The sequence below is a fragment of the Grampus griseus genome (genome assembly GCF_964374135.1).
Source record: "Grampus griseus genome assembly, chromosome: 19".
Taxonomy (NCBI): Eukaryota; Metazoa; Chordata; class Mammalia; order Artiodactyla; family Delphinidae; genus Grampus; species Grampus griseus.
The window spans coordinates 56,641,367-56,666,277 of record NC_139013.1 but is presented as its reverse complement, the minus strand read 5'-3'; the positions used below and the strand labels follow the sequence as shown (position 1 = coordinate 56,666,277).

The 24,911-nt window shown below is 50.1% G+C and overlaps 1 protein-coding gene across 6 annotated transcripts in view; it reads left to right on the top strand.

Annotated features, from left to right (window-relative positions):
- Nucleotides 1-225: 225 nt before the first annotated feature.
- The window catches only part of FBXO31 (F-box protein 31), a gene marked incomplete at its 5' end in the record, with an annotated part of 43,771 nt that continues 19,085 nt past the window's right edge, over nt 226-24,911 (top strand). The window contains 4 exons of one of the 6 annotated variants that reach the window (XM_082676451.1): nt 7,566-7,679; nt 13,415-14,433; nt 15,108-15,179; nt 18,616-18,702. In XM_082676451.1, coding sequence (XP_082532577.1) covers nt 14,406-14,433; nt 15,108-15,179; nt 18,616-18,702 — 187 coding nt within the window. Of the gene's footprint in view, nt 575-7,565; nt 7,680-13,174; nt 14,434-15,107; nt 15,180-18,615; nt 18,703-21,351; nt 21,375-21,517; nt 21,537-24,911 lie in introns of those variants that run through there. The other 5 variants (XM_082676449.1, XM_082676452.1, XM_082676450.1 and 2 more) reach the window with 5 other exon arrangements.

The following is a 24,911-nucleotide window of genomic DNA, read 5'->3' as shown; positions in this document are numbered from 1 at the left end:
TGACAGTCGGGAGAGGTGTGGCTCGAATCCCAGGGGCGTGTCTTGTTTTCCTGGGGCAGGGGCTCGGATCCTCCGGGGGGCGGGGCTCGACTCACCAGGGGGCGGGGCTAGACTCTCACCGGGGCGGGGATAGGCTCTCTTGCGGGGTGGGGCGGGGCTCGGCTCTCTGGCGGCGCGTGCGCATCGGCGGCGGCGGCGGCGGCGCGGCGGCCGTCAGTCGCCGGCATGGCGGTGTGCGCTCGCCTCTGCGGCGTGGGCCCGTCGCGGGGATGCCGGCGCCGCCAGCAGCGCCGGGGCCCGGCCGAGGCGGCAGCGGCCGACAGCGAGCCGGACACGGACCCCGAGGAAGAGCGCATCGAGGCGGGCGCGGCGGCGCTGGCCGGGGCGGGGGACGGCCGGAGCGCGGGCCCCTCGTCGCCCCCGCGCTGCTCGCTGCTGGAGCTGCCGCCCGAGCTGCTTGTGGAGATCTTCGCTTCGCTGCCCGGCACCGACCTGCCCAGCCTGGCCCAGGTCTGCACCAAGTTCCGGCGCATCCTGCACACCGACACCATCTGGAGGCGGCGCTGCCGCGAGGGTGAGTGCGTCGGGGCGGGGCCTGGTTGAGGGGGCTTGGCCGGGGGAAGCTCTGGGCGGGGTCACCACGGGCTCTGGAAGGGCACCTACCTCGGAACGGTGCTCCAGGAGGGTCCCGGCCGCCGGGGCGTGCTGTGACCCCGGGGGGCCCTGCCACAGACCCGGGACCGCGGGTTCCGGGCGCGGTGGAGTTCCGGGTGGGCGGTGGACCGGGTTCTGCCTGCATGGGGTGATCAGAGAGGGGTGAGGGGTCCCCCAGCTGCGGGGGCCAGGACGCCGAGGGCAGTGACGCGAGCTGGGGCTGAGTTTAGGCCGGGGAGCAAGCTGACGTCTGTCCTTGGTCCCCAGTCCTTGGGGGCGGAGCTGACGGGAACGATGAGGGTGAACTTGAATAGTTAGGGGAGCCCGAGGGTTTGGAGTGTCTCCTGAGGGCGAGGACCTGGTCTGTGGAGCGGTGGGTGGAGCCGGGCAGTGCTGCAGGGGGCTGATGCCTCCCCTCAGGGATGGTGGTGGCCGAAGTGAGGATAGTGAGTAGTTTTGTAACAAATCTCAGGAAGAAAGCTTTACCTAATCCATAGTTCAAGTCTCTCTGTTCATTTGAACGTTGATAGATCTCTGATGTTCAGTAAGCTCTCATGTTTTGGTAAAAACAATAGGTAAGAAAAAAAAATCAAACAGCGAAGGACAACAAAGGGAAGAAAGTAAAATATCTTCCGGGACCCCTGCAATCAAAGATAAGCCATTCTTAAAATGTTGGAAAAATTTAGTATAAAAACGCTTCATAGTGTTCCACTGTCTGTGTATGCCACAGACTAGCCCCTTACTGATAGACGTTGAAGTTTGCAGTGTTTTCTTTTTGTAAACAGTGCTGTCAGGAGCGCCTTTGTGCCTTTTATAGGAGTTCATGGGACTTACATGGGACTTACATGTACCTTTTAGAACTTCTGAGATTATCTTCTTGGAGTGTACTTCCCAAAGTGGGGTTTGTGGGCAGTGGGGTGTGCACGCTGATAACACCTTAGATACTTATTGCCCAGCTGTTGGTATTTGCACCCCCAGGAAGACTGCATGAGAAGGCCGCTTTCCAGATATCCTTCCCAGCAGGGGATCAGTCAGTCATCTTCTTTCTGCCATAAGGCTCAGTGGTCAAGACTGATTTGTAATCTGTTTATCTGCTCTGAGATCCTGGAGATGCTGCTTCACCTTCCCAAGTGTTATTGGCAAGTGCTGCTCCCATAGGGTGACTTTGAGGGTTAAATGGGATGATGCAGATGAAGCCCTCACCCCCTAAATGGTTATGATGCTTCTTGGCCATTTTAATTTCACCTCTTGTGAATTCCATGTTTGTGTTTTGTTTTGGGTTTTTTGGTCTCATTTTTTCTTAGGGAGTTTATTTTGTCTTACAAATTAGTAAGAGCTTGTTGAATATTAGCAGTGTTTTTTTTTTTTTTTCTGTTGAGGTAAGTTCCCTCTATCCCCACTTACTGGAGAGTTTTTATCATAAATGAGTGTTGAATTTTGTCAAAAGATTTTGCTGCATCTATTGAGATGATCATACGGGTTTTTTGTTTGTTTGTTTTTTAATTTATTTATTTTGTTTATTTATTTTGGGCTGCTTTGGGTCTTTGGTGCTGTGTGCGGGCTTTCTCTAGTTGCGGTGAGCGGGGGCTACCCTTCATTGCGGTGCGTGGGCTTCTCATTGCGGTGGCTTCTCTTGTTGCGGAGCACGGGCTCTACGGCGCGTGGGCTCAGTAGTTGTGGCTTGCGGGCTCTAGAGCACAGGCTCAGTAGTTGTGGTGCACGGGCTTAGTTGCTCCGCGGCATGTGGGATCTTCCTGGACCAGGGCTCGAGCCTATGTCCTTTGCATTGGCAGGCGGAGTCTTAACTACTGCGCCACCCGGGAAACCCGATCATATGGTTTTTATTTTTCAATTTGTTAATGTGGTGTATCACATTGATTGATTTGCATATATTGAAGAATTCTTGCATCTCTGGGATAAATCGCACTTGATCATGGTGTATGATCCTTTTAATGTGTTGTTGGATTCTGTTTGCTAGTATTTTGTTGAGGATTTTTTGCATCTGTACTCATCAGTATATTGGTCTGTAATTTTGTTTTTTGTAGTATCTTTGTCTGGTTTTGGCATCAGGTGGCTTCGTAGAATGAGTGTGGGAGCGTTCCTTCCTCTGCAATTTTTTGGAAGAGTTTGAGAAGGATGGGTGTTAGCTCGTCTCTAAATATTTGATAGAATTCACCTGTGAAGCCATCTGGTCCTGGACTTTTGTTTGTTGGAAGATTTTTAATCACAGTTTCAATTTCATTACTTGTGATTTGTCTCTTCATATTTTCTATTTCTTCCTGGTTCAGTCTTGGAAGGTCATACCTTTCTAAGAATTTGTCCATTTCTTCCAGGTTGTCCATTTTATTGGCATAGAGTTGCCTGTAGTAGTCTCTTAGGATGCTTTGTATTTCTGTGGTGTCCATTGTAACTTCTCCTTTTTCATTTCTAATTTTATTGATTTGAGTTCTCTCCCTCTTTTTCTTAATGACTCTGACTGAAGGTTTGTCAATTTTGTTTATCTTCTTAAAGAACCAGCTTTTAGTTTTATTGACCTTTGCTATTGCTTTCTTTGTTTCTATTTCATTTATTTCTGCTCTGATCTTTATGATTTCTTTCCTTCTACTAACTTTGGGTTTTGTTTGTTCTTCTTTCTCTAGTTCCTTTAGGTGTGAGGTTAGATTGTTTATTTGAGATTTTTCTTGTTTCTTGAGGTAAGATTGTATTGCTATAAACTTTCCTCTTAGAACTGCTTTTGCTGTATCCCATAGGTTTTGGATCATCGTGCTTTCCTTGTCATTTGTCTCGAGGTATTTTTTGATTTCCTCTTTGATTTCTTCAGTGATCTCTTGGTTATCTAGTAATGTATTGTTTAGCCTCCATGTGTTTGTGTTTTTTACATTTTTTTCCCTGTCATTTATTTCTAATCTCATAGCATTGTGGTCAGAAAAGATGCTCGATATGATTTAAATTTCTTAAATTCACTGAGGCTTGATTTGTGACCCAAGATGTGATCTATCCTGGAGAATGTTCCATGTGCACTTGAGAAGAAAATGTAATCTGCTGTTTTCGGATAGAATGTGCTATAAATATCAATTAAATCTGTCTGGCCTATTGTGTCATTTAAAGCTTGTGCTTCCTAATTAATTTTCTGTCTGTTTTTGTTTTTGTTTTTGCGGTACGCGGGCCTCTCACAGTTGTGGCCTCTCCCGTTGCGGAGCACAGGCTCCGGACGCGCAGGCTCAGCGGCCATGGCTCACGGGCCCAGCCGCTCCGCGGCATGTGGGATCCTCCCAGACCGGGGCACGAACCCGTGTCCCCTGCATCGGCAGGCGGACTCTCAACCACTGCGCCACCAGGGAAGCCCTAATTTTCTGTCTGGATGATCTGTCCATTGGTGTAAGTGAGGTGTTAAAGTCCCCCACTATTATTGTATTCCTGTCGATTTCCTCTTTTTCAGCTGTTAGCATTTGCCTTATGTATTGAGGTGCTCCTTTGTTGGGTGCATATATATTTATAATTGTTATATCTTCTTCTTGGATTGATCCCTTGATCATTATGTAGTGTCCTTCCTTGTCTCTTGTAACTTTCTTTATTTGAAAGTCTATTTTATTTTATATGAGTATTGCTACTCTAGTTTTCTTTTGATTTCCATTTGCTTGGAATATCTTTTTCCATCCCCTCACTTTCAGTCTGTATGTGTCCCTAGGTCTGAAGTGAGTCTCTTGTAGGTAGCATATATATGGGTCTTGTTTTTGTATCCATTCAGTGAGCCTGTGTCTTTTGGTTGGAGCATTTAATCCATTCGCATTTAAGGTAATTATCGATATGTATGTTACTATTACCATTTTCTTAATTTTTTTTTTTTTTTTTGCGGTACGCGGGCCTCTCACTGTTGTGACCTCTCCTGTTGCAGCACAGGCTCAGACTGGGGCACGAACCCGTGTCCCCTGCCTTGGCAGGCGGACTCTCTACCACTGCGCCACCAGGGAAACCCTTGGGTTTGTTTTTGTAGGTCCTTTTCTTCTCTCTCTCTTTTTTTTACATTAAAAAAATTTTATTTATTTATTTTTGGCTGCATTGGGTCTTTGTTGCTGGGTGCGGGCTTTCTCTAGTTGTGGTGTGTGGGCTTCTCAATGTGGTGGCTTCTGTTGTTGCAGAGCATGGGCTCTAGGCACACGAGCTTCAGTAATTGTAGCGTGTGGGCTTAGTAGTTGTGGTTCACGGGCTCTAGAGCGCAGGCTCAGTAGTTGTGGTGCATGGGCTTAGCTGCTCCACGGCATGTGGGACCTTCCCAGACCAGGGCTCGAACCCGTGTCCCCTGCATTGGCAGGTGGATTCTTAACCACTGCGCCACCAGGGAAGTCACTTTTCTTCTCTTGTTTCCCACTTAGAGAAGTTCCTTTAGCATTTGTTGTAGAGCTGGTTTGGTGGTGCTGAATTCTTTTAGCTTTTGCTTGTCTGTAAAGCTTGCTGGGTAGAGTAATCTTGGTTGTAGTTTCTTCTGTTTCATCACTTTTAATATATCGTGCCACTCCCTTCTGGCTTGTAGAGCTTCTGCTGAGAAAGCAGCTGTTCACCTTATGGGAGTTCCCTTGTATGTTATTTGTTGTTTTTCCCTTGTTGCTTTTAATAATTTTTCTTTGTCTTTAATTTTTGTCAATTTGATTACTATGTGTCTTGGTGTGTTTCTCCTTGGATTTATCCTGCCTGGAACTGTCTGTGCTTCCTGCACTTGGGTGGCTGTTTCCTTTCCCATGTTAGGGAAGTTTTCGACTGTAATCTCTTCAAATATTTTCTCAGGTCTTTTCTCTGTCTGTACTCCTTTTGGGACTGAATAATGCGAATGTTGGTGCGTTTAATGTTGTCCCAGAGGTCTCTTAGACTGTCTTCATTTCTTTTCATTCTCTTTTCTTTGAATATTAGCAGTATTAACCTTTTGTCATCTATTTGGCAAGTGAGTTTCTTTTGACATTTTAAAATAGAGGCAAAGAGAGTTCCACCTTTTCATTTGCTTTGTTTTGTATTTTGTACACCTGTGAGACCCAGGTTCATCACAGATGTTCCTTTGTGCTCTGTGGAGTTTCTCCATCAGTCAGCCAAACCTGTGTGGTGGTCTCCGGGTGTTGTCTCTGGGGAAACTGTAAGGTATGTAGCAAGAGAGAGTAACGGAAGACTTCTGTATAATCAGAAAACTCAAAGGTATGCCACATAGTAAAATTAACTGGAGGTACAGCTCAGGGCAAATTCTTAGAATTGCTAGTGGAAGCATAAAAAGTCCTCACGAAGATGTGGAAAGACTTTGGGGGGCAGACAGGGAAGGACTCTTCAGTCCTTCTTTGCCTCCTTCTGTGCTTCTCAGTTCAGCTTTTCTGGGACAGCAGACACTGTGATGGTAGGATCAAGGTCTCTTCTTCACCCAGGTGGCTTAGCAGCTAGGAGAATTTTCACTTTGAGAAATTAAGAAAATGAAAAACAAACATGGTAAAACAGGCATATTCCTAGTCATCCCCAGTAAATAACAGTTAAGTCTTCTGTCATATTTGCTTTTGAATTCTCTACCTTTTTTTGAAAGAAAACCTCTCAGGCAGCATTTAAGTCCCTCCTGATCACCCCTGTCCTTCCCACTCCCAAGAAGCAACCACTATTGTGGGTTGAGTTTACTTGTATATACATACTCCTGTAACATCCCCAATGTGTAACATTGTTTTACGGTACTTTAATTTTAAGAAATATATCATACCATAAGTATTGTGCATCTGCCTTTTCCCCCTGTCAACTTGTGTTTTTAAATTCTGTCCATGTTAATATATTTAAGTCTGGTTCAGTCTTCTTGAACACTATGTGGTGGTTCATAATTTGAAGAGGCCACATGTGTTCTTTGCTCATTTTAATTTTTTTCATACAGTGTACACAGTGTTACAGCAAAGAAGCTCTTACGTGTCTTCAGACGCAGATAAATCTGTAAATTTCTCTAAGGAATATATCCAGAAGTGGTGTTGCCGGGGTAGTGGGCTGTGAGATTTGCAGTTTTACTAGATACTGACCAGTTATTTTTTTGGAGTGATTCTTCACTCCAAATATAACATAGTTGTATTTTCCTCTTTGCACACCTGTCACGAGGGTGTGCACAGGCAAGTCACCGAAAGTGACAGGAATGCTCTGTGTTTGTTTACACAGTAGCTGTCTTTGTGGTCTGGGTTCTTTAAGTTATCTCATTTAATCCAGTGTCCTCTGAATTCTTTCTAGTTTGAATGATTCATTTCTAAAAATCTGTGTCAATCTGGGTGAGAAACAGCATCTCATATTAATTTGCGGACGGCTGATAACTCATGAAGATGCACATTTAAGAAATAAAATTATAGGCAATTTGGATTTCTCTTATTCGCGTATCCTTAATCTTTGCCCTTTTTCTCTATCGTTATTTTTTCTTATTGATTTGCGGGTTTTATTTATTTAACCTGGGTCGATTTCTGTTTAATATACGCAAAACATTTTCTCATAGTCAATAACCCTTTGCTTTTTAACTTCATTTACAGTGACTTTTGCAAAAGTTACTGCATTAGTCAAAGTGACTTCTGCAAAAGCTACAGCGTTAATCAAAGCTACGCCCTTTTAACTTCGGGTTTAAGTAATCATTGTTGTCCCGAGGTTATGAAGGGCTTCAGTTTCACTAGTTCATTCTGGTAGCTTTCATTTCCAGCTCATCTGGGTCCAACATTGGATGGTTGGCAGTTCCGTGCGTAATTCATAGGCATCTCGTAGGGTTAGTCTAATTATGACTGGAATATGTATAAGAATAGTCGCATGTGAGACAAGTCTGATCTTATTTCCCTGAGCCCCAGACTTCTTCCATCCTGAACTAGACATTTGGTTATGGTGGGTGTTAAGGCCAAAGTCATGTCCACAGAGGCAAAAACCAGTGCCCTCAGCCTTGGTGAGCAGGAACTGGGTGGTCCTAGCCCAGCAGGCTTCCTGGCCCAGAAGCTCCAGGTCCGGCCCTGACACGGCACGATGGTGCTTCCATTTGCTAGTGTCTTGGGAAGGTGAGTGAGACGTTAGTGAGTCTGCACGTTTACTACTCAGTGTTTACACGTTTGCTTTCTGTATTTTGATAATTGGGTTTCCCAGAGGAGAAGACAAGCCACAGAAAGGGGCACAGGGAGGAGGGTGCCACGCACCTGTGTTTTATTGTTTCAGAGCGTTTGGGGCTGTGATGGACTTCCAGGGCATGGGCAGGGCGAGCATGTCAGTGGCTCTTCATAAAATGAGAGGATGACTCAGGGGCGGGGGGGCGTAGGGACGCTACAAACTTAAAATGAGAAGGCTTTATAGCGCTTGATGAGAATCTCACAATTTTCAGTGTCCTAGCAATAATAAGTCAACAATAATAATCAGTTGTTTTTATAGAATTTGGTCTTTTGAGCCTCCTGCCTGTTGGAGCTATTTGATTAACTATTTTCAGGTGGTATTTCTGGGGGCGGGTGAAAGAAAGTTGCTACTGAGAAGCCCAATCTGTGTTCCTGTTTTGGGGGCAGATACACCAAATAGGCGCTATTCCCCCTCTTACAGGAAACCAAACCAGAGCAACCCCAGCCGGCAGCGTGGGCGCGGCGTCAGGAGCCCAGCAATGTTTTGATGCATCCCTCCTTTGGCTTCAGGCCTCCTGCAGTTACTGGCATGTGGGGCTATAAATAAGCCATCGTTTCTCAGAGCATAGCGTAGCAGCCGAGTTCGTTCTTTGTCTTTGACCGAGAGGAGGCTTTTTTTGGTTAACATTTCACTGTTTAGTTGGTGAATTTTTAAATACTGGCCGGTCTACCTGAGGCTAAGGTGTTTAGAAAATTCAGACCATGGTTCTAAATCAGAACATTCAAATAATAACAAAAGAAGCATTTAAAAGCAAAGGAAATGCAAAGGAAGTGCTCCCACGTGTATTTTCCCTTCTACACCAAACTCTTAAATATTGAGACATAGAGTGAGGTTTTGAATTTATAATATATATTTGTCCATTTCTCCCCTTGATGGTAAGTGTTTTAATGACACCTGGAATAATATTTGTATAATATTTTGATCACTTGTGAGTCTAAAGTGGGCTTCAATTCCATCATAATTAGAAATACCCTTTTCCCAAAATGTATGAGCTTTATGACAGAAATGGGAAGTTAAAAACCAATATTTAATTTTGTATTTGCATGCAGAAGAAAACGCTTTCTATTCTGTTTGATGTGCTGATGTGAAATGTGAGAAATGCGGCTTTTGTTAACCATGGCTGAAATTGGAAGGGTCGTCTTGGGAAGAGGTGAAATGGGCAAGTCGTAGGCTTTGAAGTCGGCTTTGGGCATATTTTATGATTCTTGTTGAGCCTTCCTGTTTTGGGGCTGGGGTGGGCGGTGTTGAGGTAGGAGAAGCATACCTGCCTCAGCCGTGAGAAGAGGAAAGCAGGCCCCCTCCTGGACGTACAGCAGGATCTCAGAATCGTAGGAGGACATTTATCCTTTTCTTCTCCTGGACGTACAGCAGGATCTCAGAATCGTAGGGCGACATTTATCCTTTTCTTCTCCTGGACGTACAGCAGGATCTCAGAATCGTAGGGGGACTTTTATCCTTTTCTTCCGCTTTGCTCTTGTCAGGACTACAGTCTCTGTATTTTTGGAAGTCCAATCTCATGTGCTGCTTCACAGAGAAACCTCATCCGTCCAGTTAGCGAAGTAGGAGAGGGTAAAGGAAAACGGTGCCTCTTGAGGGACATTGCTAACCTTACAAAAGCGAGCTGGAAAATGGACCTGGCCCCCAGAAAGCACCGAGTGAAGATTTCCCCTTGGCCTTGCTTAATTGGGCAGATATGGTTGCCTTGCCAGGAAGAACTGATGGGCCATTTTCACTGTTTCGCTGTGTTTACAAAGTGATTACATAATGCATTTGGTTTGTCTTTCTGGCTGGAAAGAGTGTGCAAATACAAGGGCATCTTTGGGACTTTGGAGGAACAGGTGTCCTGTGAGAAAGCCAGGACCGGTCAGGAGGCGGCCTGGGTTCTAACTCGTGAGTCAGCATCCTTTGCCAGTGACACCCTCACTGTCTGCCCAGTGGTGATGGACAGGGGAGGAAACCCAGAGTAGCCAAGCCTGTATGAGGAGTATTAGTGGGGAGTCGGGAAGTGTCTGAAATCTGAGAAGGGGTCCGGGGCGAGGTGATGGCAGAGTCAGACTCTGCTTACCTCCTGGTCTCACGAGTGGCTGGCGAGACCGAGCAGGTGTGTGTGCACTAGGAAGAAGTGTCCGGGCATGACAGGTGGGCTTCCACTGGAGTGGGGCTCCCTTGGCCAGGGATACCTGTCGTGGAGCTGGACAGGGTCAGCGTCCTCTGGCTGGCAGGGCGAGGCTTCTCGAGGCTGCTGTTGGCACCAAGACTGTTCATCTTTGTAGGGGTGGAGCTGGTTGGGAAGAAGTCGCGTGGAGTATGTAGGTGCTGTCAGCTGTTCTTGGGAACTATTGGTTAGCATCCCGAATATTCTAGGTGTTGAATAGGAGATGCCTATGGGCTGTATCCAGGTTTTGGTTTTTACATTCTTCCCATCCTAAGATGAGCTGGCTGCACAGTGTTTTTCCAGATCTGCTACATTATCAAAAAAAAAAAAAAAGGCATTTCATGCAGTTATAGTAATAGCTAAGGAAAGCAGCGAGCTAGGGGACACACAGGGGTTTGGAAGCGGCACTGTGCTGTCACAGGGGTGTCCTCGGAACAGTTGTGTCAGGAAGCCTGGGGGCCAGTTGCCTGACACCCTTGAGCCTGGCAGAGCCCCCTCCCCACCAGCTCCCTCCCCTGCCTCTGCCTCCTTTATCAGCCTCAGAAGTAAAGGTTTTATTTATTTATTTATTTTTTCGGCTGCGTTGGGTCTTAGTTGCGACACGCAGGATCTTTCACTTTGGCGCTGGCTCTTCCTTGCGGCGTGAGGGCTTCTCTCTAGTTGTGGCGTGCAAGTTTTCTCTCTCTAGTTGTGGTGCGCAGGCTCCAGGGCGCGTGGGCTCTCTAGTTTGCGGCCTGTGGGCTCTCTCATCGAGGTGCGCGAGCTCAGTTGTTGTGGTGCGTGGGCTTAGTTGTCCCGTGACATGTGTGATCTTAGTTCCCCCACCAGGGATCAAACCCGAGTCCCCTGCATTGGAAGGCGTATTCTTTACCGCTGGACCACCAGGGAAGTCTCTCGGAAGTAAAGTTTTAACCATATTTTATTAAGGGATATAATTATTCCCTAACTTAGTGCAAACAAAAATGCGCTAAATTTGCAATCAATACTGCCTTTTGGTTTTATTTGGAAAACGGTGTGAGTTTACAGCAGGTGGGAAACAAGCCCGCAGCGCTCCTCCACTCTTCCTTCTCCCACTCTCTCCTGCCTGCCGGAGGCCACAGCTGGGTTCCAGCTGGGTTCCCCCATCCTTTCCTGCCACCTCTGACTTACCTGGTGGTGCAGTGGCCTCCTCACGGGACCCCCCACCTGCGTCTCCAGGTGTGTCTCCGCTGGCTCCACCCACAGGTTACCCAGTCCAGGCTGCTTTTCTACCTGAGACTCTTCAGTGCTTCTGCGTTTCCTGTGGACTCCCGGCTCTGGCAGGACCAGGAGACCACCCCCTTTCCAGCCTTATCTTGTGTGCCCACCAGCTTGCTTCAGACACTGTCTTAGTGCTGTGCCCTTCCAACGTGGCAGGGACCCTTATAAGTGGCATTTATGGGGAGCATGGGGCTAAGTTCCCTCTAATTGCAGGTACCAAGGCAGGTGCAGTGCATAGAATTATGATGTTAACTTTGTCATGTTCCATTCCGATGCAGAAAGCGTGTACATCTCAGCCACGGCTGGCACAGGTACTGCCTCTGTTAATCTCCGTTAATCTCTTCGAGGGAAGGAACCTCAGGAAGCAGCATGTATTCCTTAGGTACTCCTAAGGAACAAGAGAGTGGAAAAGAGGGAGAGAGAAAACTCTTCTCACCCATTCCCACCCGCAGAGACTGAATAGGCTTCCTGCACATTCAGACACATGCTCTGGGTGCAGGGGTTTTCGGTAACGACCGTCACACAGTACTGACCTCACTGGACAGGAAGTGCGCCCCTGGCAGTCAGGTCACCAGAGGATGGAGCTTCAGTGTCGACTTGGCCCAGATTCCTGCGCTCTTTTTCCGTCTTGGCAAAACATTTGTTCAATAGCTTTCTGGAAATTTTCTGATTGGAGTATTTGAAGTGGCAACTTAATTTTTTTATTGTGGTAACATATACACAAAATAAAATTTACCACTTTAACCATTTTTAAGCTACAGTTTAGTGATATTAAGTATGTTCACATTGTTGTGCAGCCGTCACCCCCATCATCTCCAGAACCTTTCCGTCTTATCCAGCTGACACTGAGTCCCCATTAAACACTGACTCCCCGTTTTCCCTTTCTCAGCCCCTGCACTCACCATTCTACTTTCTGTCTCTGTGAAATGTGGCTATTCTATAGGGACGTCATATAAGTGGAGTCATACAATGTTGTCCTTTTGTGACTGCTTATCTCACTCAGCAAAACGTCCTCAAGATTCGGCCAGGCTATAGCAGGTGTCAGACTCTCCTTACTTTTTTTTGTTTGTTTGTTTTTTGGTGGTTTTTTTTTGCGGTACGCGGGGCTCTCACTGTTGTGGCCTCTCCCGTTGCGGAGCACAGGCTCCGGACATGCAGGCTCAGCAGCCATGGCTCACGGGCCCAGCCGCTCTGCAGCATGTGGGATCTTCCCGGACCGGGGCACAAACCCGTGTCCCCTGCATCGGCAGGCGGACTCTCAACCACTGCGCCAGGGAAGCCCTCTCCTTCCTTTTTAAGGCTGGATAATATTCCATCGTGTGGATGGACCCTGTTCTGCTTGCCCATCAACCATCGGTGGGCGCTTGGGTTGCTTCCCCTTCTTGGCTATCGTGAGTAGTGCTGCTGTAAACATGGGTGTACAAACATCTCTGAGTCTCTGCTTTCATCTCTTTTGGGTACGTACCCAGAAATAGGATATAGCTGTATCATATGGTAATTCCATGGTTAATTTAAATTTCCTCAAGTCCAGCTGACCCACTTTTCTCCCCCTTCCCAACTTTCTTTTTACTTGCTGCCATTTTTGGAGTAGACACTTTGAAAACAGACTTTCACAAGCTACTTTATGTCATAGATTAGCAAGGAAAGTATTTGAATCGGCAGCCTGCAACCCAAATTTGGCACTTAGAAAGCAGCTGTGGGCAGCACGGTTTGCTGTGCTAACTTTAACCATCTTGGGTAGGACGGCGTTAATGCTGGTCTTGGGTAGGATGGCGTTAACACTGGTGAGTTTTTCTAGGGGGAAGGATCCGTGGTTCTGCATGTACACTGGCCTTAATGCTATTTTAAGGGCACTTTCCCTGATGACTTATGGGAAGGTTTATGGAACAGTCAGAGTATGTGGAATTGTTCCGAGCCACTGTTTAAAAAAAAAAGATTTTTCCATCATGTGAAAAATACTGAACATTTCTTGAGGGAGCAGTTGGGTCAGAATGACATTGTTCCGCTTCGGTGAATTTATTACCTTCTGGGAACATTAAGAAAAACCCACTAAGCATGGCTGTATTTATGAGCACTGCATCGTGTTTTTGCTGTTCTTCTGATTGCTAGTGGCGTTCCTGTGGATGGTTTGTCTGCTTGTGCAGGGTCATCTCTTGTGTGACATTATCAGCACCTTTTCTTGACACGATGTGCAGAGATTCTTGACAATTTGGTCATCCTGGCTAAAACCCTTAGAATCGCTTGGAAGTCTGAGCGGGTGCTGGGACGTGGTGCGTTGTCTCTAGCAGGTCGGAGGATCGCTGGGCTCAGATGCGAAAGTCACCCACTGGGTCGGCAGATGCTGTGGGGCAACACTGCTGCTTCCGTGTGCTGCAGGCCGCCGGGGCACACTCGGACACGCCTTGGGTCTGTGCCCTGCATCTCACCGGCAGAGTGTCCACGTGTATCACGAAAGCGCGCAGTTCAGAGAAGACTACCCCGCGCCTCACCTGTACCCCGGCTCCCAAACTGTCTCGTCAACAAGGCAGCAAGAGGTGCATCTCATCTATCCCGTGCGCTGGTCACTGCTGGAACCGGGAGAGGACCTGTCCTTTAGCATGACATAGGAAACAAACCGAGGCACCAGTCTTGTGCGGTGACGGTTTTGGAGTGCCTGGTTGGTGCGAGGGAAGGACACTGTTTATGGAGAGCACACGAGGTGGTGACAGCCACTGTGGTCGTCAGGAGGGCCACCTGGCTGTGGTGGACATCCCAGAGCAGACGGGGAATCATGAAGACAGCTCGTTGTGGAGCAGAGCTCTTCTCAAGAGCACAGGTAGACCAGCTGCAGCTTGGTCGCCAACAAGGGCGGGAGTGGCCCTTCCAGCTGGTCCCTGGCATGGTCTGCAAGGATTTTGACAAACCAGGGCCTCTCAGTTGCTGGTGACTCATGTGACATGCAGGTGTCACCCCGTCCAAGGTCACAAACAAGCACATTTTGTTATCTAGTTCCTGACACGTTCTTGTAACTTGCATAACACTCCAGAGTGGAGTCCACATTCTTCCTGGCAGGAGGATAAAACGTGTGTTTTTGTCTGGTGACGAGCAAGGCCATGGTCTGCTCATCGGCAGTGGAACAGGGGAAGCAGCACCGTCGGGCAGGCCCATCTCAGGGAGGTTTGCCAGGTGCTAACCGCCTTGCCCCAACTGGTTTCTCCACCGTCTGCATCTTGAGCTTGGCTTGGATATGGTCAAGATCCTCGCAGAAGCGTTGGGTTAGTGTCATCATCCATTCCACTGAAAAGACCAGGCCTTGGGGCCGGGGTGGGGTCTGTGATGTGATGAGGTGGACAGCCTTTTGCTGGCCAGACTGCAGTCCCCCTTCTGGAAGGACTGCTGAGTCACCAACCTCTCCACGCCTGGGTTTCTCTCCCGGAGGTGGGGCAGAGCGCTGGCCGTGGAGGTGGGTGTCAGGGATTTGCTTCAAGGCCGTCCTGGGCAGCCCCAGCTGTGTCTTCGTTTCACAGAATCAGGAGGGGGTTAGGGGGGCCTTCGTGGAACCCTGACACCAGTGATGGTCTCATTTCCATGGGAACTCGCATCGTCTCCAGACTCTGAGTTTCTGCCACACCGTGGTCATAAACCAGGGTGTCTGGTTGTGAGTTTGAGCGATTAGGTTTCTAGAGCTTATCAGAATAGACATGGCAGGTTGCTATTTCATGCGGAGTGGAGTTGCCTAAAAATAGAGTAGTGGCTTCATTGGTGAGTGAGGGTGTTGACTGTGGAGAAGGGCCATGAAACCTCCACAGTGAAAGAAGGGTCAGGCGGAGAAGACAAGGCCAAGGCTGAGGCGTGCCTGCTCCACCCCCACCCGCACGTCTGTCTATTAATATTTCTGCTGCTTTATGACTTCTTGACTGTAATTTCCAGCAAACGTTTCTTGTTGCAGAGTACGGCGTTTGTGAAAACTTGCGGAAGCTGGAGATCACGGGCGTGTCTTGTCGAGACGTCTACGCGAAGTGTAAGTTAATCTGTCACCATCTTCTGTTAACTTGTTCCAGAAGCAGGTGCTCAGAGACATCAGCCACGGAAAATAAAAGTCCATGGCCCTCAGCCCACAGGTGTGTTCTCAGATACGCTTTAAGTTCAGTTTTGACGTTGTAGAGACAGCGCTGGTAGTAACAGCACTGACAAGGTCGGGGGCTCTCTTCTCCCCTTCTGAGTGAATCATGACCCTGATTTTGCAGCGCAGGTGGATGAAGGTGTCTTTCCTCTGGGGAACGTGGCTGCCCTGGAAACAACTCTGGTGTGCTTGGAGGTGCCCGTCTCTCTAGATCCCAGGCCCGCAGCCTGGTTGGAGACGTGGACACCAGGAGCAACTGTGACATGCAGCCGTGACAGCTGCCAGGGCCCCTCCCCGCCACCCTGACCGCACCAGCCCCGGCCCTTCCTTGGCTTGTTTCCTGCAGGCACGTTGAGTCTCCCAGCGCCCCCATTTCTTGTCCCCGCCCCTTTGCTTTCCAGAGTCGCCAGCAATGCTCCGTGATGCCTAGAGCCCCCGACCCCAAGCACCTCTCTGCTGGCCCTTCCTCAGGGCCCTTTGCGTGAGGCTGTGAGGGTGTCCGTTGGCACTGACATCACCCAGGGGCAGTGGGCACACCGTCCCGCGGGGAGCAGCCCGCCTGTCCCTGCCCGGCGGGGTGTGGCGTGTGTTGTTAACACTCGGGGCTGGGTAGTAAAGGACGGGGAAAGAAGGATCACGATGGCCCGCTCCTCTTTGGCCTGAGGTTGACCTGTTGACCTCTCTGAAAAGGACCTTAAGTGTTCATCTTAAAACCAGCTTGGTAGATTTTGGCTTACACATTCTTTATTTTTTTTGTGGTATGCGGGCCTCTCACTGTTGCGGCCTCTCCCGTTGCGGAGCACAGGCTCCGGACGCGCAGACTCAGCGGCCATGGCTCACGGGCCCAGCCGCTCCGCGGCATGTGGGATCTTCCCGGACCGGGGCAAGAACCCGTGTCCCCTGCATCGGCAGGCGGACTCCCAACCACTGCGCCACCAGGGAAGCCCTGGCTTACACATTCTTCTGAACTCTGCACCAGTTCTGCCCTGAACACCTAGACCAGATGATGCTTCTTACTTAAACACCGAGAGGCTGGGGACTGGGCTCCTGCTCGGAAAAACCTGTGATTCAGGATGGAGGGACTTCCCGGGTGCCAGGCTGCTGGGTGGGAGCCAGCGTGCTGGAGGCTTCCTTCCAGTGTCAGGGGCTTGCTCGTTGGTGTCGCTTGCTGTGTTCCCTCTTTTCAGTGGATTTGCTGCTCTCAGAGTCCCCCTGGGAGACGCCTCTCCTCCTGTGTCCCGCATCCCCCGCACAGGTAGAGTGTGGACTTCTGCGGAGCGTCAGCTCTGTGGGGAGACAGCCCAGGGGGGGCGCAGTTGGTCCCTGAATCTGGGCTGATTTCTTCATCCCGTCAGACTTCTCTCCACCTCGATCCCGTGGCCATTTGGGATGTTGGGTTGGCCAGTGTTCCTGGGTTAGAGTTTGCTCACGAGCGGGGAGGTCTCCTGTTGGAGGCTCTAAGTTCTTCGTGGACCTTCCCCGGCCGCCCGGGGCACGTGTGGTTCTCGATGTTGGCGCTTGGCTGTGCCTTCGAGGCTGTTGCCCCTCCCACCTTCTCTGGGAGCCCTGTGTGTCCCAGCCTCACCTCTGCCACCTCCCCGTATCCGCTTGTCCCCACTTGCCGAGGGGCTCGGGCTGCATCCTCAGCCACCCTCAGACGCCATCCCGACCTAGCGCCCCGCCCCGCCCCCGTGCCGCTGTCCTTGGTCCTGAAGCCCAGGGCAGGGCGGGTCTGCGCAAGGCCTCCCGCGCCTCCTTCCCTGCGCAGCTTCGCATTTTGGTTTCTTCTCTGGCCTCTGCTTCATGTCCCACCCACCCAAGAGCACGCGTGTCTCCAGGGGAAGTGGGTCTTGGGGCCCGAGTGGTCACGTCTCGTGAAAATGTAACTCCTTCCTGTCTTGTGGTCTCAGTGGTGAGAACAGTGCCACTTTGAACCCTGCAGAGCCCGGAGTTCCAGGGCTGGAAAGGTGGTTGTGTCCCCTTCCCTCCCGTCCCGCCCTCCATCCTGGGGTTGCCCCCAGGGCCCCGCTCCGCTCTCTGCTTCAGTGTTGCTCCCCAGCGTCCGTGTCTTAAGTCTCCCAGAGCAGAGAATCCAGGAGGCCGCCCTCGCTATGGGCGTCGTGTCCAAGTCAGAGGCACACTCCCCACAGGAGTCCCTGTGAGCGCACAGAAACGAGAGGTTCCTGGCTTTGGGGACGGTCAGCTGTTTCCATGAGGATCTAATATGAGAAGTCCTTATCATCTCACTGCTTTTGGAGTTTGTTAGGCCATTTGATGATATCATCTCAAAGCCACTTGAGTTCTGTCTAAGAGTTGTAAGCCCTCAAAATACTCCTGGAGGGAGGCAGGTGCTCGTACCTGCTAGGTGTTGGGGGCTGAAGCACCCAGAGGAGAACACGTGTGAGAATGAAGGCCCCCACAGAGCTCATCTCAGCTGTGGGCAGAGGGGTTGCCCGGGCCTTGGGGACATCTGTCCTGTGGAGGGGACGTCTGGGCACAGGTGGATGGGCAGGTGAGTAGGAGAGGGGGGAGGTCCAGGTGGGCCAGGGAGAGGGGACAAGGGCCACGGTGAGGTCACTGTGAGGCAAAGGAGGACGTCTGTAGACTTCTTTGACTGCTGGTTCTTAACCCCTTGAACATGGTTGCCAAATCCAGAGACTGGTTCATACTATCTATTGTCAGCGCCCCTGGGCGTTTGGTCTGCCCCGGCCAAAGCGAGCTTCAGTTCTCCTCGTCACAGTGCAGGGGCTGTGTTTTTGTGAATTTGCTTTGAAGGCCTCATCCAGGAGAAAATCACTTAGCTTCTGGAATAGGTGGTAGAAGACAGTCGTCCCTAGTTCCTGCTTAGATGGTAGAGTCAGCTACCTCAGTCCAGGGGTGAAGGGGTCTGATTGAGTTAGGAGGCTGGCAAACACGGTCCTTTGTCAAAAACAAAACACACACGTGCAGCAGGTGAAGGACAATGCCAGGTGTGCAGCGGGGCACAGGGTTCCCTACACAGCCACCCCAAATATCTGTGAGCTGCGACCTCTGCCCTCCCACCTCGGTGAGCCCCGCTGATTGTGGTGGGTGATGGGGAGAGAGCCCGGAGGGGGTCCCGAGCGGGCCGGCCATCATGAGTTCCTGGTGTGGATCACTGACTGACAGGAGCACCTGTCACCACAGTTCCTTCTTGGCCAGACCTGCCTCCTTGGCAACCGCTTGGTTCTGGGGGTCGAGGATGTAGGGAAGCGTGTGATGTCGGTGAGGGACAGGCGTTGAGTCCTGTGAAAATGGTTTCTACAGTCGAGAAGGCAGAACCATCTTCAGCCCTTTCCCTGCTGTGTCTGTTCAGGTATAAACCCTCGTGTGAAGTCGGGCCGTTTCATGAAAATTCTTCCCGATTACGAGCACATGGAATACAGAGATGTTTACACCTGCCGTACGTATCTCCTGCTGGCTTCCGCTTTTGTGGGTGAGCAAGACCGAGAAGCTGCATGGATAGGGCCTCTCACTTACAGCACGAGGCAGCTTCGGCCCTGAGATCGAGCTGACCTCCTTGGCGTTTGCTGGTTTGCACTTCGCTGCAGCGTCCTCCGTGGCTTGGCACAACCAGGGTCACTCTTGAGCGGCGACTCCAGGGCAGCTGCACAGACGGGCTGGGTGTCCGCAGCAGCTTTGGGTTTTTGGGTTGTACCAAGCAAGATCACCATGTTGTTGTGCATTTTAAAATTTATCGCTTCTTGAGGCAGAGTGGAAGCCTCAAAACCTTTCTATTGCAAAATGGAACGTAAGCATTCACATCTGGGCTTTATTAGTCAGTCACGTTTGCACAGCATTTGTCAATTCAAAGTGTACATACACACACACACGACAAAAGTGTGTAGAAACAGTTGATTACTTAGGTCCTGATTCCTCCTTCGATTGGCATTACTTGAGCTCTGGAGATTTTCTAAGCCACATTCCATAGGTGATGAATGCTGTCCCTGCCCTTTTTTTTTTTTTTTTTTTTTGCGGTACGCGGGCCTCTCACTGCTGTGGCCTCTCCCGTTGCGGAGCACAGGCTCCGGACGCGCAGGCTCAGCGGCCATGGCTCACGGACCCAGCTGCTCCGTGGCACGTGGGATCTTCCCAGACTGGGGCACGAACCTGTGTCCCCTGCATCGGCAGGCGGACTCTCAACCACTGCGCCACCAGGGAAGCCCGCTGTCCCTGCCTTTTATTGGGTTGAGCTGAGATGCACTGAAAGCTGTTTTTTTTTTCTTTAAGTTATTAATTTTATTTACTTATTTTTGGCTGCGTTGGGTCTTCGTTGCTGCACGCGGGCTTTCTCTAGTTGCAGCAAGCGGGGGCTACTCTTCATTGCAGTGCGCAGGCTTCTCATTGCGGTGGCTTCTCTTGTTGTGGAGCGTGGGCTCTAGGTGCGCGGCTTCAGTAGTTGCAGCACGTGGGCTCAGTAGTTGCAGCCTGCAGGCTCTAGGGTGCACAGGCTTCAGTTGTTGTGGCTCGTGGGCTTAGTTGCTCTACGGCATGTGGGATCTTCCCGGACCAGGGATCAAACCTGTGTCCCCTGCGTTGGCAGGTAGATTCTTAACCACTGAGCCACCAGGGAAGTCCCGAAAGCTGTTTTTATGTTTCAAGAAGCACAGGGACACCCTTCTGCTCTTTACTCCACCCCTCCGAGTGCTCCTCATGTCGGTGTTGCCACCGTGGGGCAGACCCACTCCTAGGTCTGAGAGGTGCATGGTTTCGGGACTTCCCTGGTAGTCCAGCGGTTAAGACTTCGCCTTCCAATGCAGGGGGCTTGGGTTCAATCCCTGGTCAGAGAGCTAAGATCCCACATGCCTAGTGGCCAAGAAACCCGAAACATAAAGCGGAAGCAATATTGTAACAAAGTTAATAAAGACTTTAAAACTGGTCCACATCAAAAATGATCTTTGAAAAAAAAAAAAAAAGAAGTGCCCAGTTTCTAACAAAACCTACTCAGAGTAGAGGGAATAGAGTCGTTTGTGGATCTCCTCCTAACCCCCATCAGACTCCAGCCACCTAGCTGCCATGTGCTTGGCTGGCCCCATTTTACTCGGGGTTATCCTGGGGTCCGGACAGCGCTGCCTGGGTGTGGGCAGCATGCTTTGGGGGCGTGTCTGGGCTAACAAACCCACCTTGTGTGTCACCCAGGCCCTGGGGGGATGGGTGTGGGAGCGATCACCACAAGTGTGGGGCTGGGCCAGCTGGCTATGAGGACACAAGTTCCGTTCTTTTCCCTGCCATCTCAGCAGTAGGCTCTCTAGAACATTTTGTCATGGACTGGGCTGCTCTCCCTGCTTAGCAGTCAGTGAGCCCTGGTGCCTTCTCCAGCCCCACAGGAGAGACGGTGACGTAGCGGGTATTGATGAGAACAGCGGATCAATGACACTGGCTGTGCTGACGGGAACTGGGTGCCGCGGGATTTTCGATACAAGCAGACAAGCACTTAGAGGTCCATTATGTCACACCGCTGTCACAGACTTCTTCTGGAACAACAGCCCATCTGGAACTTAATACCATGGGGCTAGTGTGGAATTCTGACCCACCTCTGGGGGTGGCCAGGACCTAGGAAGCACCTAGAGTTGTTTTGGGGGGTGTTCTTTTTGTCCCCAAGCGGTGGACAGAAGCTTCCTGCAGCTGATGAGGACGAGTTCTGCGTCCAGACTTCCTACCATGCTTCTCGGAGACCACGTCCGACGAGAGCCACATGCCGTGATGCCCCCCAGCTGCTTGTAGCTGTATTGCAGACTTGTTTTAATTGGGGACTACTGTCCCATTGAGGTGTGAGTGTAGTTATAAAAATACAGTAGAAAACTTGAAAGATCTAGAAAACATAATGAAAATAACCAGTTGTCAGCATTGGTTGCCTTTCTCTGTGGACTGGTCTGTTACCTGGATGGTCTCCTAAAACATCAGTGAAAAACTTACGTGCGTGAACAAAAAACCAGTTTCAACTGAATTTGAAACCTCTGTACGCCCAGGTGTTCTGTGTTCCAGCGTCCTAGCGTGTCCTAACCGAGGGCAGCTCGGAATTCATCCTCTGACGCTCACCAAAGCTCCAGAGACGTGTGCTGTGATGACTGGCTTGTAAGGAACAAGGCCCTGGGGCTGTTCCTCATCCACTTGTGCTCTTCCTAGAGCCGTGGGGCCTCGTGTCCCCTCGTCCTCTGAAGTCCTCTGGGCCACGTTCCCTTGGACCCAAGAGATGATATCTCCCCACAGCCTTGTGGCCCAGATCAGCTGCTCTTGGTGTGTGTATGTAGCTTCCTGATGGTCTTGATAATCCATGTCTGTAAGGCGTCGGGAGTGTCCTAGGGGGTATATTGCCTTTACGATGGGTCTAACACGTGTCTGTATGTGCTAATCGACGGTGACCGTCCGAGTGCACTTGGAACTTAAAAATAACGTCGTGTACCTGTAGGGCTCTGGGTTTTGAGGTTCACACCCAGCCTCTTAGCAGTGCTTCAGATCACTCGAGTAGATGTGAGGGATTTGGTGGAAACCGCCCCCCTCCACTGGTGAGGAGACAGACAGACCACTTTTAATCCTCAGGTGCAGATAACACAGGGTAGAGTCTTTGGAGGGGAAGGACCAGTCTGCCAACTGGAGCTAAGAGCACATTGCAGGATGGTTACTGAGGAAGGAAGGAGACCATTGGTAAGAATAAAACAGAAGGGGGCTCCTGGAAAGGGCAGTGGGGCACCAATGGTATGTACGTCTGAGAGAGGAGAGACCCTCTGCCACTTACGTGTCTATAGAATGTTTCTCCTGATTTTGTTCTGTGTATTGATTTTGTATCCTGCAATGTTACTGAATTCATTTATTAGCTCTAATAGCTTTTTGGTGGTGTCCTTAGGATTTTCTCTATATAGTATCATGTCATCTGCAAATAGTGACTGTCTTACTTCTTCTTTTTCAATTTGAGTACCTTTTATTTCTTTTTCTTGCCTAATTGCTCTGGCTAGGACTTCCAATCCTACATTGAATGAAAGTGGGGAGAGTGGGCATCCTTGTCTTTCAAAAGATTTCAGCTTTTCATTTTGAGCGTGATACTGGCTGTGGGTTTGTCATACATGGCCTTTACCGTGTTGAGGTACAGTCTCTCCATACCCGTTTATCATAAACGGATGTTGAATTTTGTCAGAAGCCTTTTCTGCATGGATTGAGATGGTCATGTGACTTGTTAGCCTTCATTTTGTAAAGGTGGTGTGGTGCACTGATGGATTAGTGGATGTTGCACATCCTTGCATCCCTGGGATAAATCCCACTTGGTCATGGTTTATGATCCATTTTGGTTTGCCGATATTTTGTTGAGGGTTTTTGCATCTATGTTCATCAGGAATATTGGCCTGTAATTTTGTTTTATCGTGCTGTCTGTGTCTGGTTTTAGTATCAGGGTAATGCCGGCCTCATAGAATGAGTTTGGAAGTGTTCCCTCCTCTGATTTTATTCTAATTACCAAAAGCTTCTAGCAAGTGGTGGGAGATACCATTAGTTGCATGTATGATTTGGCTTTGGGCAAGAAACCTCAGTTCTGCAGCGACAGATGTGGTGATTCAAGAATGATGTTATGGCCTTGCTGGGTGGTGGGCCGCTGTCCCGAGTGTGGTGGGCAATGACAGCTGCTGGTAGGACAGCGGGGAAGCGACTGCTCAGTATCAGAGCATGCTGTGCAAGGAGAGCTGGATCTTTCGGGTTGGGTGTTGTCCAGTGTATCGGAGTTTCCCACTTGGCCTGTTAAGTGACCCTTCCTGTTGGCAGATGAGAAACCTGCCTAGGACTCTTTTCCTGTTAGCTCCTGAGCTGAGCCGCCCCTTAGCCATCTTGGACTGTTGTTCCTATTTTGGGGAATAGGAGGGTTGTGTTAGAGCCAGGGATGGTTTTCTGAACACAACTATGCTGACCTCGGGGATCAATGGTTGGAAGAGTCTCTGAGCTGGTGTTCGTTCTGGAAGGCCCAAGTCCTGCTTCGTGGGGCTCAGAGCAGGAGTGTTGTCGTTATTCTGACTGAGTTTAAGTGTGGTTCTCTGGTGTTTGGGTCCCCTTGCCCACGAATGCCTGTCTTCTGTGGTCTCCTAAGAGCTGGGCCCTTTCAGCACACCTGTCTCTGACAGGAAAGCACCTGAAGGGTCTGACCCAGTCCACTTGCTGTCCTAGGTCCCAAGCCCGCCGTCTGCACCTGAGCCGGTGTCATTGGGACTTAATCCCGTTTACTCTCCTGCATGGTCAGTGGTTGTTTGGAAACAGCGTCGGGAGGACTTGTTGAGCTGGAATCTTCTTCCAGGCGAGGAGCCCTGGGGTGTGGTCAGCGCCTGGGCCAGGAGGTGCTGTGGATTCTGTCTTAAGCCCGCAGGCCCCTTGTGTGCCCTAGGCAGGGTCCGGGTGCGGGTCAGAGGAGAGCACAGGGGCTGGTGCCTGAGCTCATCGTGCTCCGTACCTCCTGTGGTGGTGACGCCTTAGAGCTGCCCTGCCCGGCAGGCCCCGGGCACACAAGGTCGCTGTGGGGACAGGCTGCCCTCCCACTCCTGACACCTAGAGTTTCATGTGACTCAAGTGGACTCCTTCTGTCTGAGTGCTGCCTGGACTTGCTGAGTCTTTCAGGTCACTTCTGCCAGACTAACTGAGACTTCTTAAAGAACACGTTATAGAACACAGGTGTCACGTGGCCTGAGGAAACCCCGTGCCTCACGGTCCACATGACGACGTTGGTCTCTGACCTCCCCTCGGATTGTCCTGGGTGGGCCCAGGCTGGGCGAGCCAGCGTCGTGTCAGCGGGGGCGAAGGGCACACCTGAGTCTTCTAATGGGCACAGAGCTTAAAATCCAGAGACAGTTGCTGCTCTAAGCGCACATGGGAGGCTGAACTTTTATTTCAAAGAGATGTTGCTTTTAAAGCAAAACAAGGAACTCCCCTTTGGGAATTGCTGAGTCTGGGGCACATTCTTTGAACAGTCTTTCCAGGGGCTTCGAGATCAGATTGATTGATCTTGGAAAGAACCAGACGTTGTCAGCAGTCAAGTTGGGAGATGAGGGGAGGGGAGACAAGAGAAGACCATGCTGTATGGGCCCATTTAATTTTTTATCCACTATTTTATCGTGAAATTTTAAAAACACACAGAAAAGTAGAAAGCATTGTGCAGTGAACACCCATTTACCCGATTCCATAGCACCCTGCTCCACTTCACTCCCACACACCCGCCCCTCCGTCCATCCTGTTTGCGATGCATTTCAAGGTAACTGGCAGCCATCAGTCAATTTCACCCCTAAACACCTGAGTGTGTGTTGCACTGTCTGAGTTCAGTATTTGTTTATGGCTCCTGACCCTGCTTATTATTGCTTGTTTAACAAACACAAAACCCATCAGGGTATGGCCATAAAATAACCACTGACTTTAATGTGTGTCTTGTAAACCGACTCAGAGGATTGCACGCGGCATGAGTGGCAGGCGCCGTGCAGACCACCGAGGCTCATTTAGAGAAGTGTGTCTTTAGGCTGAAACCTAGGGAACGGTTGGTATTTTCCCACCAGCCGTCGGCATGCCCTGCAGGCTTGGGATGGTTCTGGCCTCATGTTCCTCTTCTCTGTTCCCCAGACCAAGTGGTGGCTGGAGAACTGCTGTCTGGGC